At 44.0% G+C, this 21,425-nt stretch overlaps 1 protein-coding gene across 3 annotated transcripts in view; it reads right to left on the reverse strand.

Annotated features, from left to right (window-relative positions):
• Window positions 1-21,425, reverse strand: part of CAMSAP3 (calmodulin regulated spectrin associated protein family member 3) — a 62,766-nt gene that overhangs the window by 23,984 nt on the left and 17,357 nt on the right. For all 3 annotated transcript variants that reach the window (XM_075272824.1, XM_075272823.1, XM_075272825.1), the window contains exon 2: window positions 2,545-2,798. In XM_075272824.1, the coding sequence (XP_075128925.1) occupies window positions 2,545-2,798 (254 nt within the window). The remainder of the gene's footprint in view (window positions 1-2,544; window positions 2,799-21,425) is intronic.

Consider the following 21,425-nt stretch of genomic DNA (forward strand, 5'->3'; position numbering starts at 1 on the left):
AAGTCCTTCATGGAGCTCAGTATGAAAACAGGGGACACCCAATGGACCCCATAATAGTTAATGGGGTCCATGTGTGAGTCCCCCAGTGGACCCGAATGATGGAGAACCCAGTGCAGATGTGAAGCTGGCCTCAACGGGTTTTACGCACAAGAGAAAATTAAATGGAACCTTAAACAATCATACAAGACATAATCCCCCTCTCCCCATTGAGAACACTGGCATGCTTCACAGAACTAAAGGGTTATGTGTATGGGGAAGTCAGAAGGAATAGATGTTGGATGTATGAGTGTCTGACAGCTACTGAAGGTGTATCATGGCCATCTTTAGATTGTTGTGTCGGATCTACAAAAATAGAAAACTCTATACACTTCCAAAGTGGTTTAACCTGTTTATAATAGAATTTCCATCCTGGTAAGCAGTGGTGGGAATTTTCTCACATGTATCTATGACATATCAGAAGACCAGGCTGTGTCAACAGGTTTTTTGTTTTTGTCTTTTTATTGATCTACTGTATCAGCTGCTATTATGATGCTACATCATACTTTTCCACCAAGATCCATCCACCAACCCACACATGCAGGCTCTCTGCTCAGTCAATGGCTTAATCCTTCTTTATTACAGCTTTGGCCTTTTAGGACTTCTCCCGTGCTGCACCTGGTCTGTGGAATTCACTGCTGCAGACCATCAGGCTTAATGAGAATATTCCCAGTTTTAAAGGGGTTGTCTGGATAGTCTTACCTACATGGACTTTCTTCAGCCCCTCAAGTCACTCTGCCACCTATCTCTTGTACCGTGTTCACAGATAGCTGCTGAGCTATGGGGGATGGCACAGGTACGGAAAGGGGACATGGAGCACATTGGGGCTTGGTGCTGGTTCCAATCATGTAACCTGGGGTTGGAACCAGCCTGGAACCTCTAGACATATCACTTTAAAAACCTCAGACTCCTTGGACAACCTCTTTAAGTTTTCCTCGAAAGCTTTTATTTTTTTCAAGAAGGTTTATGTCATAACTACTGTCCATGGTCCATACATGACCTGCCGTGGTCACAGATATCTCCATAATCCTGCACCTTACATCAGTACTGGCCCATGTAAGGTAGTGACAGGCTCTAGCAGCCTATTTATATTCTCCAGACCAACACACTATGTACCGATTGTGTCTGTTCACTGCAACTAGATTGTAAGCTCTTATGGATAGGGACCTCTCGCTTTGTCTTTTTATTTTCATAATACCTTTTCTACTGGTTTGTTATATCCCTAGTGGACGCTTACATCAGCCTAATGGAAAATACACATGACTTACTTCTAGAGGAGTGTCACCAGTAACCAGTCATGACCACTCTTCAAACCCATTACAGACACTCCTCTACTGACATTTCTTTTACTTCAGTGTTTTACGTTACACGTGTTTACCCAGCACTTGAAGGCATTGTCCGTCCTGTTCCTCGCAATGGCCAAGAGCTATGTATCCCATAACTCTGTCAGCACGTAAAAATACTTCACGTGGGTGCAGTGACGTGGGGAGTAGAATGATTTCGTCCGAAAACAAGAGCGGCATAAAGCAAAATTCTAATAGTACAGCGTCCCCGACATCATCTTGATGGCATTTTTCAATATTTGAGACATTCTGAGGCTTTAATTTCAATAATCCAGCACATGGTGGATTCTAAAATTCTAGAACTTCCAAAGGCCATCACCTGCTCTAAAATGCCTATACACACCTGATGTATATGTTTGCTTGCAATGAGCCACCCTAGTGGCAGTGGAGAAACCCCTTAAAGGGGTTGGCCACTTTCAGACCAATATTGAGAAACAAATGTTATTGTTTGTACAATATAAAGATATACAATTTTCCAATATACTTTCTGTATCAATTCCTCACAGTTTTCTAGATCTCTGCTTGCTGTCATTCATTCTGTTACTTCTAGTGGATAAAACTCTGACCCTGGTCATGTGATTTACGGTCCATGGTCATGTGATGAGCACACAGGTGCACAGCTGATTACCAGGCTGATGTCTGATTACTGTGCTGTGACTATAACGAGCAGCACCTGTGTCCTCATCACATGACCATGGACCGTAAATCACATGACCATGGACCGTAAATCACATGACCATGGTCAGACTTTTATCCACTAGAAGTAACAGAATGAATGACAGCGAGCAGAGATCTAGAAAACCGGGAGGAATTGATACAGAAAGTATATTGGAAAATTGTACAACTTTTATTATACAAACCATAACATTTGTCTCTCAATATTGGTCTGAAAGTGGACAACCCCTTTAATGTAGAGGCAGGACAAGCACCATCTATCATAGACAGGCATATAGCGTTAGCTCCCCTAGTGGTAGGGGCATGCATCTACAAATATAGAATGTACTATTTATTTAATAGATTGCAGCCCTGGCTCTATACACATGTATATTATAAATCACCCTGTAATATAATGGCTTCTTTACAATTACAGTGACCGTTCATCCTGGTTCATTTCCATTTGCTTTGCCAGTTATCATGTAGAACATTTAGAGACCCCCATCCTTACCATACGAATGGGCTTCTCCCTCAGATCACTGGTCTTCACAGGATCTGCCTGGTACACAGGGGGGAACCCCTTCCGAGACAGGAGGAGCAGCAGGCCGGCATTGTCCCGGGGAGGGGTGATGTCGTGAGGCAATGCTCTGCGGTATGCTCTGCAGTACACATCAGCAGACAATAGGAGGTTGATCACTGCTGGCTTTACATGCTCCTGTTCATACTGGTCCGTGTAGCAGGGCGAGCACAGTTCTTCTGGCACATCTGTAAGAGAGTTAATGGACACATCAGACATTTTATTTACAGCTCATTGTACTGGACTGCTGGCATAAGAGATAATGTAGACCCCTTGCTCCAATACTTGCATTACTGGCATTCAGGAGACGGAGAAGCTGGGTGGCAACTCATGTGGAAGTTGTAATGGTGACCCATACCCAACATTCTTATATATTTATTTTATTAAAGGGGACGTGTTACTTCAAAGAGTCAATTATCCTAAAAGGTTTGCATTCAGACTGAGGCTGCTTGAGTCTTTGGGTGCACCCTCCAGCAACTCCTAGGAAATAGACTATAGTATCTTTCAAATATGGGTGTCTTCTGCTGGACCATTGTGTTGGATCTAGGAGCGGATTCCACTTCAAAATCAATTCCAAATTCAGGCCTAAATCTGGCTTCCATGATTTTCAAAGGGACGCCTTGTTTTTCAGAGAGCAAATCTTGTTGCGAATTCTACGGCCGAATCAGACTCAGAATCGGTGATGTGAAACTACTGCTATTAGACCCATGGATCCAAGGCTAAGCCGCAAGTAAACCGCAGCAGAAAGACTAAAAGCTCTTCTACGGCATTCTGCTGTGAGATACATAGTGTCAGAAAGTGCAGAAGAATCTGAGACAGAAGACCGCCTCAGACTCCTTCGCTTTCCACCAAAGTGTTTTAGAGCAGGGGCGCCACTGGAGGCTCATGGGCCGTAGTGCAGAACCTCAGCTTGAGACCCCTGCAGAACTGCACACCTCATCTATACATTATAGAATTGGTTCACACTAGCATCGTACCTCCATTAATCAGGTCCATCGGGGGACGTAAACAAAAGTTTGGCAGACCGCTAAAGCAGCGGTTACACACAGACACCTATAGACCCCATTGACTATAATGAGGTCCATTGGTGTTTGCTGTTTTTAAACCAAAAATGGCGGAGATAAAAGCTCCCCCATTATTTCTCATGCCGATTTTCGGTGGAGTCTCCAGTGTAGTCTGTGGCGCAGATGTGAACATAGCCTAATCTAAAGTCCAGGGGTAATAAATTCACAATGCACAGATTGTCAGCCATTATAAGGAAATCTGAAAAGAGATAGGAGAAGTTTACTTGACTTGTATGCCCCCCTTGGCTTCCAGCCTGGTTGCAGCGACAACCCCCTATAGGATACCCTGATACTTTGGTAGACCAGTCTTACAAGTAGTACCGAATGGACAATGTCAGACTACAGGGACAACTCCTTTTGCAATAGGATGGTAACTCTTCCAGGAGGAATAAAAGAGGAACTTTATAATGCAGAGTTGTAAGGAAAGAGGTCTCAGAATTGTTATTTCATGAAGTATTTTCTAAAATAGACAGGTCAGGAGAAGCATTTTACATAGGCACCTTCATCACTCTGCTGTCTCATGGTGACATACGTCACGTAATGGCCACCCTTAGCACAGACACGGTTAAATACCAGGAATGTATAATCCCATTGGGCTTTATCCAATACAGAGGAGAATGAGAGTTACTGATTTATAAACCTTATTAACTACTAAACCGCTAACACAGGACAAAGGGATCTGACCATCAAAGATCAAAGGTACTCCCAGCGCGGCCTTCTAAAGTCAGAAGTTATACCCTGCGTTTCATAGTTGCATCTACGATGGAGAAAGCTGGGTGTCATTACAGCAGACACAGTGGTTGGTGACAACCTAGCTTTCCCAGTCCCCTAAAAGACAAATCTGAATTATTACGTAGTAATAAGTACAGAGTAACTGAAATATTATATTTAACTCTAAATGACATCTGATCCTGAGAAAGCTGGGTGGGCTTGAGGCGTAACCTGGAGCTCCCGGGTGCCAAAGCAGATTCTGTATTGAGGCCCCATTTGGAATAGTGATATGTTTCATGTAGCGGAGGGACATTTGGGGTACAGAACCCGACCGCGACTACTACTGCTGCGCCCCCTATAGCTAGTCCCCTGATTACAGCAGCCACAGCTGTTCTCACACAGCTTTTCCAGTCTTCTGAATGACAGACCAAGCAATTTAGTGAATATTACAAATTCTGCATTACCATCACTAACATAAGCTATCAGCCGTTCAGCTTTCCGAGTCTCCTGAATGGAAAAGTCACACAGCAATGAACAAACCAATATCTGCTGCTTGAAAAGTTGGGTTATAATCCAGCTATAATTGGTGGTTACTCAGCTCTCCCAAGAACTTTTTAGGTGACAGGAGATGGAACATGACAATGGTTGTTGTCCATGTACTACATGTACAAATAAACATCAATGAAAATAAAGTGTAGGCTGCGGCCTGAGAAAACCGGTTTACCCAGAAGAACCTGCCGGGCGACTTTTCTCCCTTATTTTAAGCGCTTCTTTACACAGGAGACATTGTGGAGCACTGTCCTAGAACAATTACACTACACAGATACACAACATCCATTATCTTCCCTCACGCGTTTGTAGGCCGCAGTTTACTCTAATGGAAAAAAATCCAGCAGCGAGACAATTACCACAGACGACATCCCCCTCCCCCACTACAATACAATGGCCACCCTAACCAACCCACCACCACAAGGAATATATATGTATATCTACCTCTAGAATCTCTGCTTCTGGTTGTCAAGATGGTGGGTAGATGGTGCATGCATGTATGTATGTATGTGGTGTTGGATTCTGGCTGCCATCTTGTTGGCTAACGCAAGTAACGCCTACAAATAACCAATGACCTGTGCATGGTAGAAATCTGGTGGTGGCAGCCATGTCTGGCCATACACTTTCCTCATAGACGCTGCTTCATGGCTATGTACTACCACAAGCCAGACTTTAACGTGAATGACAGACCATATAATACAAGATCATGGGGGGTAAGGGGTTAACAAAATGGAGTACCAGCCGAGGAGGATAAGGAAAGAGGGCATATGGACCCTATGGGGCATATAGGTCAATATGCCCCATATGAGGCCAAGATTGATGAACTAGTAATTATAAATTATAGTTCCCATTTTAGATTAGGCATTGGGGCCCATTTAAAGAGGACCTTTCATGGTTTGGGGCACAGGCAGTTCTATATACTGCTGGAAAGCCGACAGTGCGCTGAATTCAGTGCACTGTTGGCTTTCCCGATCTGTGCCCCGGGTAAAGTGCTATCGGTCTCGGTACCGTAGCTCTTTACAGTCAGAAGGGCGTTCCTGACAATCTGTCAGGAACGTCCTTCTCCACAGCAGCGCCTATATCGCTGTACAGTGTGAGCGGGGAGGAACGTCCCCTCCCCTCCTGATAATACTCGTCTATGGACGAGCAATGTGAGCAGAGGGAGGGGGCGTTCCTCCCCGCTCACACAGTACAGCGCTATAGGCGCTGCTGTGCAGAAGGACATTCCTGACTGACTGTCAGGAACGTCCTTCTGACTGTAAAGACCTACGGGACCGATAGCGCTTTACCTAGGGCACAGATCGGAAAAGCAGACAGTGCGCTGAATTCAGCGCACTGTCAGCTTTCCAGCAGTATATAGAACTGCCTGTGCCAATCTGATGAAAGGTCTTCTTTAACCTCTAAAGAGGGGTCATAAGCATTGCACCCTTATCTAAGACATCCATATGCCCACCTTCTCTGGTGGAATTTATATCTAGAGTTAATAATACTATTAGGCTGGAAAGTGGAGTATATATACAGAGAAAGGACCAAACTAAATTTGAAAAATTTTGGGGATCATGGTTGGACACATCTAGTCTTCCCTCCCAGTGTCTGATTAGGAATAGATCTCTTACTTCTACTTTATTTGTTTCCTTGATCCCCTGAGTGCTATTCTTTGCATGGAAATCAAAGGAGGTTCGGGAGATTTAGCAGGGGGTCCTAATAAACTTCCCCCCCACTTTATATGTCAGATTGTGTCTCCATATTTACTTTGAATTATTGTTGTGTTGCTGTTGTTTTGTTGATTGTTTGATTTTATGTAAAGAAAAATTTGTTAATAAAAATGATCTAATTTAAAAAAAAAATAAAAAAATAAAAAAGATAAGGCCCCACGTAGAGGATCGCAGTGAAAAACCGCGGCAGAAACGCATAAGTTTCCTCCGCGGACTTTCTGCTTCAATTGTACATACAGGGAAACCACTGGCATTTCCATAAGTATAATTTACATGCTGTGATTTCCAAAAAGGCAACGGTATTGGAAATCGCAGCATTTCCGCTGAGCGTATATTCGCTGGAACCACATCCACTCTGCAGGGACTTTAAAATGCCACGTGGGGCCATGGCCTAAGGTTGCAAACTTATCCCCATCAGAAGATCACTGGGGGTTCAGGTGCTGGGAACCCCACCAATCATGTAAAAAGGGGTGCTTTGCACCCCCATCTTAATGGAGCAGTGGTCATGCAGGCGAGCATTCATTTTCATGGAACATGACATATAGTATGTATAGGGGTGCACAAGACCTAAACTGGGCCTATTTTTGCAGCAGACACGACCCATTTATTTCCAAGGCCCCTTGCACACAGTCATGATTTTCACAGGTCCGTCTGGGGAAGGGGAAGAAGGGGGTTACACAAAAATCAGCACAAGGTCCTCTACCTGTGCATTTTACAGCTCGGTCACGCACACTCACCCATAAATACCATCTCTATGCCGTCAATTCCATTTTTCATGACCACTGTCATCACAAAAAACTGTGCAATAAATCTGCCCCAATTGCCGCCACGCCCAGGCATGTCTAGAGGTCTAGAGTGTAACTAGCCCTTTACTATAATGTACCGGCGCTCCTTTTTGAAAAGTTAAATTTCAATATTTTTTCAATTAAAACTAAAAATTCAAAAATATACAACTTTCTTCTGGAAACAAAAAAAACTGGACAAACTGGTTCGCCACCAGCGAGCTGGCTTACGGCCCCAGTCTCAGGAATTCTGGCTAGAGGTAAAATGAAGGAGAAATTTGACCTACAGAGCGTATAAAGATTATCCCTTTAATCTGTTTCACCCCCCCCATCAGACGTCTCTGGAATATTTTATCAGAGGCACAAAGCACACAATGGCCGAGTTCCTGTTGACCAAGTCACTCAATTAAATGAATCTATAGCCTGGACATGACTTTGCTCTTGGCAGCGACGCCGAATACAAGGACAGCAATCACTACAAGGAGCGGGCGGGCTCAGTCCTATTAAAATGGTATTCTCACATAAATGACGTATACAGAGGAGTCACTGTATATGGCTATATAGCATAGAAGGCAGGGGTCAAATACTAACTGCAGGCGGCACAGCAATGACATTATATGATGGAGAGGAGGGAAACATCATAGACACTATTCTAAGTTGCAGCCTACCAAACACAGCGCCACACATGTCCACAGGTTGTGTCTGGTATTACAGCTCAGATCCATTCACTTCAATGGAGATCAGCTGCAATACCAGAGACATCCTGTGGTCAGGTTTAGAGGATATTTTGGAAGACAGGGGCGTAACTTAAGGGGATGGTTTCACCCAGGTCCAGTAGCCTTAGGGGACTTAGTAAGTGAGTCTTCCCAGTATTATAAATTATACATTATAGTTAGGGGGGCTAGTACAAATTTGACATTGAGGCCCAAGAGCTTCATTGTTCTGCTTCTGAAGGCAGACTTGTTTGCAATCCTGGACAATCCTTTAATCTCATATGGTGCCAATTTTTAGGAACTTGTGGCCACAAGTTTGTTGGTGTTTCGTGGCCACAACTTTACCGGCTTAACTGTTCAGTCAATATTCTAGAATGTGAATTAGGACTAGCAAAACAGAACAAGACATTTTGCACCCATTACATAAATTTAATCAAGATCCAACCAATCCTTTAGGCTTGCACAGTCGGCTGTGCCATCGAGCAGAGCCGAATGCGCATGCCTGCGTCCACAAGAAAATGGTCGCTTACACAGTAAGTCCAGTAAGCTGCATAAGCGGCCATCTTCTTGTGGTTGTGGGCATGTGCATGACAGCACATGCCTAGAAAATTGAAACCCAGGACGGAAGAAGACACAGGGAGAGGGCGTTCCAGAAGAAGATGGAGGCGGCGCTGAAGAGTTCTCTCACAGCATTGGGGACGCCCCCAGTGCTGTTTCAGAGCTGGGGACCGCCCCCAGTGCTGCAAGAAAATTCATTTGCATACTGAAGAAAAACGGGATCTCTACCGAACGGTGGTGCGGAGAAGACATCTAAAGGCAGGAGAAAAATAGCCTGTCTTAAGGCTATTCCTTCGTGTTAGTCAGAAAAAAGGGGATTCAATGATAGGATCCCTTTAAGTAACATGCACATTACAACAACTGTAATTGATCGAGTTTGACACAGGAGCAGGACTTGTACTAAGAAAACTGATACACTGGAGCAAACCCTGTACCTGTGTCAACTGGGTTTATGTCGTGCTTTTTCCAAAAAACGCATGCACTCTTCAGATGTTAGGGGGTGTATCATCTATGCCCCCTATCTGGATGACAACTGTGAACTATCTGGATACTGAGATCCATACTGAGATCTGCAGTGGGGGCCATTTTGGTTTTCATCCAGTGTTCCTAGAAGGTACACGTAACACACGTAAAGAATGACTTCCAGCTCACCAGGTTTTCCTCCAGAAATGCAGTTTAAACGTGCTAAGCCTTTTCTGATCGTATCATGAGAGTAACTTTTGCGCTCTGCTCCTCACACCCATGCAAGGGATGAAGAGGTGAATCACGACTCCACCCGACCCTCCCGCCCTAGTCTCTCAATATCCTACAATTAAGATAGCCCATCCGACAGGTTGTACATTCACCCCAAACACAATGCAATGAAATGTGCTCCTTCTAGTCGACTAGAAATGGCTACAAGTTACCCAAATATAGTATATAAGCAAGAAAAAAAAAAAAAAAAGCTGCAAATTTTGTCAGCAACAGCACCCATGGCCTCTGTCAGATTTGACCGATGTGCCAGAGGGGTTAATGAGGGGTTAATGCTCACCAGAAATCTACGCCATAATCTGGTGAATAGGAGTGCACCAAAGTTATCACAAAGCCGGAGCCAGATGCTGATATTTCTTCTAGCAGATTTTTTCATCTACTGGAAAAATAAGTATCATGCTCAATCTCCAGGCAGATTCCGCCTGATAACTCCCATTGAAGAAGAAAATATTGCCTGGCAAGTGCGGATATTGACAGAGAATATGGACAAAGACAATTCAGCTTCAAATTCCTGAAGCTGACTACTTCTGCTAGGAAAAATTCAGCTTCAAGGCCCCACGTTGTGAAAACACAGCTTTTTGTTGCAGATTTTGCTGCTGTTTTTTGAGCCAAAGTCAGGAGTGGATTGTGCAGGTAGAAGTATAAGAACTTCCTATATATTTCCCAATACTCACGTAGCCATTCTTGGCTTTGGCCCCCAAAATTGCAACGTGGGGCCTTAGCCTTAGGGTCCATTCACACAGAGGAAAATGGTGCTGACTTCAATGGGTGCCGCTAGCTTTTTTTCCGTTAGCAGAAAAACTAGCTGAACCCTTTGAAATCAATGGGAGGCTTTTTTCAGTGCCAAATAAAGCGGCATTTTCCTTCGTGTGAATGGACCCTACATTCCTGAAGCTGAATTTTCAGCTAGGGAAATTCCCTCCATGTGAACTGCCCCTTCGGGCTCACTGGGCAAGAGGTGGCGGATTCTGACACTGAATCCACCTCAGAATCCGCCCCCTCACAATAGAGGTCTATGTAGACTGCTAGATTTCTTTTTTCTGTGAGCGGCATGTTCCAGCTCATGGAAAAAAAGTAACGAGCTGTCCTTTCTAAGGGTGCATTCACATTAAGTATACGCTGAGCTGGTTCTGAACGTAAAACACGTTCAGAATCAGCGCGTACAAAGCAGATCCCATTCATTTCAATGGGAGCCGGCATACGTGCGCTCCCCATTGAAATGAATGGGCTGCTTTTTTCCCTATTGGTTTCAATGTGATACGCGCATGTTTTACGTTCAGAATCAGCTCAGTGTATACTTAGTGTGAATGCACCCTTAAGGTGGATTCCGCGGCTGAGTTAGCCCCAGCGTTTGCCTCACGACAGCACCCTCCCATTCCTTTGAGCCTACTCCGGAGGGGGAAGCCGCAACTGTCAGAAGCCACGATAGTCATGGCAGTCGCATTTTGGTCCAATTCTGATGTGGCTTCCCGCATCAGAATGAGGACCAAAATACGCCATTCCGTGCCCCGTGTGAACTAGCCCTTAGTGTACTTGAAGCATTATTCATCACAATGTGCCTTTTTTCAGATATCGGCCCTGATGGTCTTGGTGGAGTAGCCTTTGGGTTCTGGACCTCTACAATTCACTTCCCCTTTTCGGAGGAGCCAAAGGTAAACTACTAGCTGCGGAGGATACTAGGGCACACATCTGGATAGCCGCCCAGTTTCGGCAATGCTGTATACTTGACGTAGGTCCTCCGTGGGGCCTTCTAGTTTAGGGATCCCATCTTAATGCATTTTTTTGTCATTCACTTTGCTTTGTAAGTGGGTGAACAAAAGCTGAAGAAACGTAATTTCAGTCTGTCGTAAGCAACGATGTCTGCTGCAGGGACAGACACAGACAGGAGTTCCCCGGGGTCCTCCATCACCCCGCACTGGGACCCGCTCTCGCTCTGCTCAGCACCTGACTGGAATTAACATTTTATGAGCCCCGGCGCCCATGCTGGGTGTAAAATGCCTGATTTGGATTGGATTATAGGCGCGGCTTCCCACTCCTGCCCGCTGCTACTACAATCACCATGGCAACCAAGTGGGCAAACTAGGTCAGCGTGGCTCAGTAGGCCCCAGACCGTCCTCCACCCGTCTCCTCAAGTTCACTGCATGATTTAAAGGATTTTCTTAAAACCCACAAACAGATCAAGCGATCCCTCACTTAGTCCACTCGTTACAGTCTTCAGGGATTTACCTAGAGGAGAGTCGTAAAAATAACCCAAAAAACATTCATTGCTATAATGATCGGGATCTATTGCAAATTTTATGTTACGTATCCGGCTTTACATCTTCATCCTCTGAGATGTCTTCGTAAGCCGTCACCTAGCAGAGTTATATAGCAGTCATTGCAGAGACATGTTTGTCATCGGATACACCTCATCAACGTATAAAGAGGTTTTAGGTCAGGCTTCACCTAGGCCCACATGTATTCCTTATTCCTGTATTAGGAAAACTATACTTTTCATGTCGATCTTCAACTATTGTTGAAATGTATATGTCGCCCCTGGTCTTTTCCCCTTCCCTCCCTATTGTCCCTTTCCCCTTTGTTGTAAAAAATTTTTCAAAAAAAATTCAATAAACTTTAATGTTAAAAAAAAAAAAAAAAAAGGATGCATTAACACGGAGGAAAATGGCGCTGAATTTGATGTGGAATGCGCATCAGATTCAGCGCTGAAAAAAAAAAGCCTCCCATTGACTTTAATGGGAGGCTTTATTTTTTTGAGGCGGATTCCACACCAAATTCAGCGCCATTTTTCTCCGCGGTTCCAGAGCAATATGTTGTGTGCGTGGTCACATGTCTGACAACAGAATGGAACTAAACTGTTGTCGGTGTCCAAAGGGAACCAGTAGAACTCTATAGGCCTCATTCGGACATGTACCCACGTTTAACTATCTACATTCCAGTAGTAACGGGGAGGTTTACACGGCTTCTGTCGGGGCCATTTATGAAGCTTTTCCGTCTCATAAACAGGTCCAAAAACGCCCAGTGGGAGACAGCTGAAAAAAGAAGCTTTCTTGAGACAAAAAAAATGCTCCAAATCCCATTGAAATCAATGGGAGACCTCAACAGCGTAGTATATTTTTTAAAAAAACAAAGACGCATGACCACCCCTTCCCCCAAAAAGATGGACAAACGAATCAGTGCGAACCCAGACATAGTTCTATGAAGTTTTACGGTGTCTTTGTGCAACACCAGTGTATAGGTAGCCTCATAGGGACACCTATAGAGGATATAGTGTGATACAATAAATACAGTGACATGAATGGTCGCCATATTTGTGGTCACCCAGCTTTCCCAGAACACTTTTTATATGGAATCACTACCCAGATGGGGTACGTGCCCTTATACTAGGAGCTCAGGTTTGTCACTCTAGTAAATCTAATAAGTCACAAAAAATTCAAATTTACAATGTTACGTTTTTAACGATGGTGCCTTGATCAGAGGTGGCTCCGCAGGTTTCCTGAATGTCAGGTTTACAACCGGTGTAGTGTCACAAGCAGCCACCTGTCCCCAAGGCGTCACCTTTAAAGCCGTCACTCCACAGACACTCCTCTGACAAGAGCTAAGGGTCTGTAATTACCCAGGAGTCAGCGCCACCAACATGGGCATCCCCGACAGAAGGCCTACAGCCCTGCGCCGCCTGATACATTATTCATTTTATTATGAAATATGATCTGTACGAACCGGTCGATTCCTCCACAGCACACTCATGTCACATCTACTAGGCAGCGGGGAATTGAAGCCACTTGTAAAAAAAAAAAAAAAAATCTGCACACAATATATGCATACAGCAAATACATGGACAGCAAACGGTTAAGTCGTTTTACGCGACGCCCTGTTCACACACAACAGGTTTGTTGCAGAATTTTTTTGCAACCGTCAAATTCAATGGTATGGGGGCTACAAAAATCCATGTTTTTGGATGTACAGAACTTATTTTTAGGAGCAGAATTTTGTGACATAAATCTGCTGCCGAACATACTCTCACGAGACATGCCAGGCTCTGCCAACGTACTGTATCTCACTGTGGATACACGGATACAAGTAAAAATATCTCCACTAATGCACTTCACTAGACTGAATTATTCATCGGCCAAAAAAACCCTACAAAGCCTCGAGCTAAACTGTTTTGCAGAAAATATGTAAAAAAAATAAAGATGAGATTTGTGCAGAGATAAATTTCTGAAAAACACATAAAATATTCAGATCATTAGTATTCGCCTGGTAAATGTAGACACTTCTACTTCAAGGCAATGAAGGGTTAAAAGGGGCCAAGCCCAAGCAAGGGCAACTCCATTTACATACCACTGTCTAGTAGTAGGCGACAGATCCATGAAATCTCCAAGCCAAAGACAGTAGAGAAGAACAACAGAGGAACTGGGGAGGGGAGTATTAGGTTTTTTTTTATGTTTGTTTGTTACCAGGAGAGGGACATACAACTGTGGGGGCAGCTGGGGGAAGACATTATACTGTGGGGGCAATTGGACCTGGACATTATGCTGTGAGGGCATATCTTGTTAGGGTGTGATACGGTGTGGGGGCACAAAGAGTGATGATGGGAGTCAAAGTGGAAATGGGTGGGGCAAAATTTGGAGTGCTGTTACCTTTGGTTCACATCTGCGTTCGTATTGCGTTCGGGGAGTCTGCATGGTGACCCCCCGAACGGACTATTGAACATATTTGCAAGCGGTGTGCAGTGAAAGCACATGGACCCCATAGACTGTAATGGGGTCCGTGTGATTGCCACGAGATCTCCACAGGGAACATGCGAACTGGAAAGTATTTCACAATCTACTTTCTTGTCCACAGGACTCGTGCGGAGATCTCGCAGCAAGCACACGGACCCCATTACAGTCTATGGGGTCCATGTGCTTTCACTGCACACCGCTTGCAAATGCGTTCGGTGGTGCGTTGGGAGGGGAGGGGGGGGGAACATGCAGACTCTCCGAACAGATTACCAAATGCAGATGATGTGAACCAAGGGTTACATTTTGTCTCTTTTTTTTTTTTTTTTTCAAATGTAGACTGTGAGCAGTGCCGCACCTCCCATGAGGCGACCTGAAGCGAGCGCTTCAGGCGGCGCTATGGCAGGGCCTCAGGGAGGGCGGCATTTTTTCTTACCTAAGCCAGTCCAGGACAAGCTGTCCTGGACTGGCTTAGTACGGAGCGGTGGATTGGGGAGGCCGCTGAAGCAGCGCTGCTCCGGCAGCCTCCCCTCACACTCAGGCAGAGAACAGGCCTGCTCTCATGCCTGTGAACGGCGCTAAGCCCCGCCCCTCCGCCAAGCCCTGCCCCTCCTCGGCGGGGGGGCGGCTTTCTCTCGTTCGCTTCGGGCGGCGAGAGGGGCAGGTTCACCCCTGACTGTGAGCCCCCATATAGGAATCACAATGTACTTTTTTCTTTTACCTATCAGTACTGAAGAATTGTAGAATGGGAGGAAATCCATGCAAACACGGGGAGAACATACAAACTCCTAGCAGATATTGTTCCTGGCAGGATTCGAACTCCAGGACTCCAGTGCTGCAAGGCTGCAGAGCTAACCACTGAGCCACCGTGCTTCCCCATCTTGTCTCTCTTTCTGTCCTTTGAAAGTTGGGATGTATGGCATTTACCTTGAAAGCAAAGGAACCACAACTACCCTACCCGCTTTTTTTTTTTTTTTTTTTAAACCCCACCCCCCCCTCCCCACTCCCCCCACCCCCCACACATATGGCCAGTCATTCGCTTTATTCAGTCTAATGGCCAACTCTTATTATGCTCATTAAAGGTATAAACAGATTTTTTAAAGGGAAACTCCACCATTGCACCATCTTTTACAGTTGTGATCTACACAACAAGCTGAGTCACTTTGTAAATCCATTCCTTTATTTATCTTGTAAGGATTTTCAGCTACAAGTTGCTCTTTATTATTGACACACAAAACGAAAGTAAGAATTCTGCTGGTTACTTCCCCGGACGTCTGTCATTTGTTTACACTGCAGAGTCATCATGTGACCTTACGACTATCATCTCCTACCAGAAAAATTGGGAATTTAGCTTAGAACAATCTATCATGTATTATACTTTATTTAATATCGGTTTACAAAATATACGTAGTTTGTCGCCTGTGCGAAACATGTTGGGCAAAAGCGGAAGGTTCCTTTAAGAAACTGAATGTTATCGCTATAATGGCTTCATGCCAAGTCAGGTGGTTCAGTCTATTGTATGGGAGATAAAATGTCAAGTTCACTAACCAGCTGATGGAGAATATACAGGACAGCGCGCGCTGAAATTAACATTTTTACAGCCACCGTAAAGTGACAGGTGACATTACAATGGGCATGTCATTTACAGCGAGGAATATTCTATGTGAATACGCACGATACTTATGTACAGACGCCGCAAACTAACAGCACCGGGAGATTATTTTTCAATTTCGTCAATTTTTAAAAAATAAAAAAAATTCTGTTGCCTATAGCAACTGTTTAATTCACAGTTTTAATGGTTGACAGGGCCTACATTTTTGGAAAAAAGTTGTACAGGTGAACGATGTCTTGTAAGAGCGCCATATGTAGGTTCTTAGAGGGTTGCCACATAATAGACAACTTCTCGCTCGTGATACAAGAATACAGAACCTGGTTTCACTTGGAGACGACGCTGAGATCACTTTGACAAACATGGGCCTGGCTCCCGGACCCCAACAAGCAGCCAATTCGGAGGAATGAACATCCATGGAAACCATGACTGCCTCAAACCCGTTATAGTCAGAGCTGTCCTTATAGACTGGCATTTCTTTCCGGCCCATGGAGAAAAGGACAAAATTGGTGACCCCCACAAGTATCCATTCACCGAATAGGTTATACTAACTGGGGTTGTCTGAGAAAAATTGACAACCACCATGGAAACTGTAATGGCTGCCATACTGAATACTAAACTATGACCCTTTGTAACACATTTCTGGCACTGGGACCAATAGACAACTTGCTGTAGCTCCCTCTAAATACGGAATGGCAATTCTGGAAATTTTTGGCAACTTTAGGAAAGATGTAAATCCCCACTTTCAGTACAAGGTCACGATAAATTAAAAAAAAAAAAAAAAAATCCACCACCACAGGGGGGTAAAACAAAGCAAACAGGAACAGAAGTCAATGGGTCAATGAAGATAACATAGCAAAAAGCAAACAGCAAAAAAATTCCTGACCCTGGTGACAATCACCCGAGAACCACACGGTATACTGAAGCAAGCCCCAATGTTGTATACTTCGTTTGATAGACACACACTGTAGATATATTGTAGAACCATTCATACATCTGGCCAACTTCATCCATCTTTTGTCAGTGGGGGCCACTAGTCAGCCTGCACCCGCACAGATCAGCTGGCCAGGCCACTTCTGTTGCATATACTATACACAGCACAGAGCTGTAATGGAAGCTGAGCAGCAATACAGACGCCTGCCCACTATACAGGGCACAGAGCCAACTACCTCCAGCTCAGTGATGTATATAGTACGAGCATCAAAAGTTGCCCCAAACAGCTGATCTGTGTGGTGGCTGGATGTCGCCCCCTATCAGATATCTTAAGGATAGGCCATACCAAATAAATCCTGGACAAACCTTTAAGGCACCATGCACGTCACCGTAGTCGAGTTTGGGTCCATGGAAAATTGAAGTGACAGTACACAGTTTGGGTACATGGAATAAATGGACCTGGTCCAAATTTCGGATTTTGTGCTACGGTCCCCACAGGGGGTTGTAAAAATTCTGACCGTAGAAATGAATAGTTCCATAGGCCATCTATTATTATATACATCATATGCATGGGACCCTAACTCAATGGGCACAAAAACCAACAATTTCAATTTTTTTCTGCTTTTAAAATGGAGTAGAAAAAAAAATAAAAAAATAAACTTGAAATGAAAAGTGAACAGGAGCTTAGTTTGGTGTTATGTAAGCATAATACGGGTGCATTTTCCCAGGCCAATTGTGGATCTAATGACCCAAACTAAGCAGGCTTGGCAGCTGAAACAGGAGAGCACAATAATATGCCTCCATAATGTTTGTATGTAATTGGCCTCATGGCCACGAGACCAGATCCCTGCTGGGGTTCTCTGGCACCAGGTTAAAAATGCCATACAGCCCAGGGGGTCTAGAAGATAGGACTTTTCTCTTTCATGTGAATTATATGCAATGAATGACATTAAAGGAGCATCACAAATAGTTCAATGATATCCAACCGTCACTGTGTCCTTGTTGGCGATGTACAATATTACCCAACCATCAATAGGACATTGTCGGCCATGTATAATGAGACCCGACCATCACTGTGACATTGCCAGCCATGTACATTGAGACCCGACCATCACTGTGACGTTTTCAGCCATTTACGTAGCTCCTGGCTCAGCAGAGTAACCCAAATTTCAAGATACCCATTAATATAACTGCAAAGTCAGAAAACAGTACATACTGAAGGGCCTATGAGGTGGTGCCACCATCAATTGCCAAAAGGAAAGGGCCCGTACCCACATCATCTACCATTTCACCTTGGAGGTCAGAACTTTGAACAACATAAACCTACATAGAAGTCATCTCAGAACATCCCTGAAGAGGGCAAAACTAGAACCATGAAGGCACAATAAATACAGATCCTCCTCGACCAGAAATGGTTAGACTGCTGGAACAATCTCCACGGCCGTTCATATAAATAAATAGTTAGGCCATAGAGATTATGGCCATTGAAGGTTTTAGGATACAGTAGCAAATCTTCAGGCAATATCCAGATCCTTCCCTTTTCTCATAAGCAGAAAAATACTTTATCCCAGCGCCAGCCAGCCGGTTACAAGAGGTATCTAAAGCAACTAAGAATTAGAGGTCCAATGAGAGGAGACCTCATGGCACATATTAGAAATGGGACCTTCTTGCCCTTTATCAGTTGATAGATAATATGTGCATCTCTTGTAGGATCTTGCATTACCATTGCATGACTCTTCGTCCACCCAAGTTACTTGTGACTGTGGTTAGTAGGAGTCCCTCACAAGTCCACCTTGCCATAGTAAAGGACATGGGGACCAACTGGGTCAAGGCCTTTCTGTATGCTACCAGTGTATTATTCTTCCTTGCAACGATACATTCATATACAGATCAATGTATGGTGATTTTATTGATCATCTGGAGGTTAGATGATGTGCTGACTGTAATTCCTTCCTTTTAAGGTCCAGGCAAGACATGGCCGAGCACTTCAGGAGAAGAGAGTGTCAAGGTGGTAGATGGAGATAACCCATTTGCAGTAAATGCATTATGTATAGCATGCACTCAGTCCATGCCCCGTGAAATATAGTCTATTACCAGTTGCAACCCATGATCTGCACATCGTAGAGGTTAATAAACATAAGGATACTGTACTATATATAAGCAGATACAAACACATAGAAAGAAGATCAAATACGTGATAGAAGTGAATAGGTAAAAGCAAATTCTTATAGATTGTAATGGGCAAAATAAAATCTGCAAGTACTATCGACCAGGAGGTTATTCACACTTTATTTCTGGCTCGTTCTGCCTTTCCTCCCGAAGACACCGCAGGTAAAAGTTCACAGCCCTGAGTGATCACATGGACAGCGCTGACTCACGGCCAAGGCTTCGAGCATTACATGTGGTGAGCCAGCAATAGAGGATCACCCAGCAACAGAGATCTCCTCTGTATACTGTACATCTACGTATATACTGTATATTCTGTGAAGATCGAAATACTACAAAAAGTTTTATTAACACTAACAATTCTTCTATAGTATTAATCATAGTCTGTCAATGTGAGGGTCAACCAACATTACACCATCGACCAAGGAACACTTATTACTGTACATTTGGGGATGGTGCCAGCCCAGTGGGCTCCCATTTTGGCACCGGTCTGAAGACTGAGGTTGGACTATGTGGTTTTTGTAGCTCATGTTTTCTACTCTATGTCCATATTATCTCTAGCGTTTGTGAAGTTATTTATTCTAGGTCATATAGGTTCAATTTCTTGTGGGACTTCTAAGAGAACACCCAAAAATTTGATGGGTACTATGGTTTAATTTCTAGGGGGTTGTTAGAAGGTCTAAAGAATAATTATATCGGGTGGGCCAGCACTGGGTCATGTTATGAAAGAACACGCTGGATGGAGGTATCGCCCCGAGCATCGCAGGATAAAACCCGCCCATCGCTAACATGTCTCAATCTTCTTCACTGAAGATGTCATAATTCAGGAGTTACATAAATATGTCTACACGTTCTATATTACAATCAGATTAATATTGCACTTTATTAACAGCACAATAACCCTTCATTATAACCTTGGTTGGGGATAATTATATGCCCTCCCACCTCATATTAAACCGAAGAACCGCAAGAACTTGTCCAAATATTTGGTGCTTTGTCCCCGCCCTTATGTGTTTGTACATCACAAGTTCGCACAGGAGAGGTGGTTTACAGATGCGCTGGTTGCTCCCAGTAGCACAATGTGCACGTTCAGATAGGGCATGGACAATAAGAAGTTCATAAGCATCTCATAGGATGTCTTCATTCTTCTTAAGACAAAGGGCAAACAATAACACCCACTCAATGAAAAGCCTTGTCTACGGAGGCCTTAAAGGGGTTGTCTACTGTTGGCTTCCATTTTTCCAAAGTTGTGACCTTTGGTTAGAGGAGATCTTATGGCTCACACCCCTACTATTAGTGGCGGAGAAGTGGCTTGGTATTTGGAGTGTATATACAATATAATACTCACGCCTGCATTCGTCTACCTAAATAGGGGGAAGAACACTTCTATCAGCTCATATACTTCCCCAGATATATTTGTTTAGCAATATGGCAAGGCCCAGCCTTTAATCCATGTGCAATGTTTTTGGGTTGTCACCCCAAGGTGTACAGTCATACAGTGTACAAATAACCACACCATACAGTGCCTTAGGGTACGTTCACACGTGTTGGCATCATATTTGAAGCTTATGCGCAAGAACGGGCCTCAGTCTTTCCTTCTGATAAACATGGCTACTTGTCTAAGAATTTTATTTTTTAGCATGGAATTTTTCTCCAGCATTTATGGGACGTGGATTGCTATCAGATTCATTATGGATACTTGCCTGGAATTGACACCAAAATCGGTGTCAAGTCCAACAAGTGTGACAATAATCCAAACAAGTGGCATATAATACTAAGATATGGTCAATGACTACATAATAGCTATATACCAGGGCATCTGTGGTCCTTCAGTGGTGGTGGGCAGTATAGCCTATACAACCACAAGGGTTACACACTTGTATACGAGTTTACCCGGACAGGAAAGGAAGGATCAAGTAGGGTGGATATCAACATGGCCCATTTGATTCTTGTTAGGATTATTCAAGGTGTATTCCCAACTTAAATTATCCCCCATCCATAGGATAAGCAATAGTTTACAGATTGTATGTGGTCCAATCACTCAGATCTCCACAGATCAGGAATATGGAGGAGGTTAATCCCATTCTGAATGGCGCTGTGGTCAGCCAGTGCATGCATTATAATGGGAACGCCAAGTGCACACACAGCAAGACCCCTATCCTATGGACAGAGGATAGCGTCTTAGATGGTATTAACCCTTTAAGCTACCAGAGGATACCAGTTTTACTCAACCCCCTTCACTCAGAACTCATGAACAGTTGACCAAACTGAGCATGTGCCTATATAGTTATTGGCCCAATGTGATCTTGGACAACTGCTAGTGATGTATACGGCCGACTCAAGATGCTCTTATACGTATAGTTGGATATAGCAGTTGCATGATGGGCCATATAACGTGCTTCAAAAACGTGATGGCAAAAATCCCACAGAATACACAGTCACTTTTCCAGTAGATAAGTAAATAGTGTGGTAGGTGTACGACAAATGACAGACCATTATTATTCGTAATAAGTGATAATCCCTTATATACACAAAATTATACACAAA

Source organism: Leptodactylus fuscus, chromosome 5 (assembly GCF_031893055.1).
Source record: "Leptodactylus fuscus isolate aLepFus1 chromosome 5, aLepFus1.hap2, whole genome shotgun sequence".
NCBI lineage: Eukaryota > Metazoa > Chordata > Amphibia > Anura > Leptodactylidae > Leptodactylus > Leptodactylus fuscus.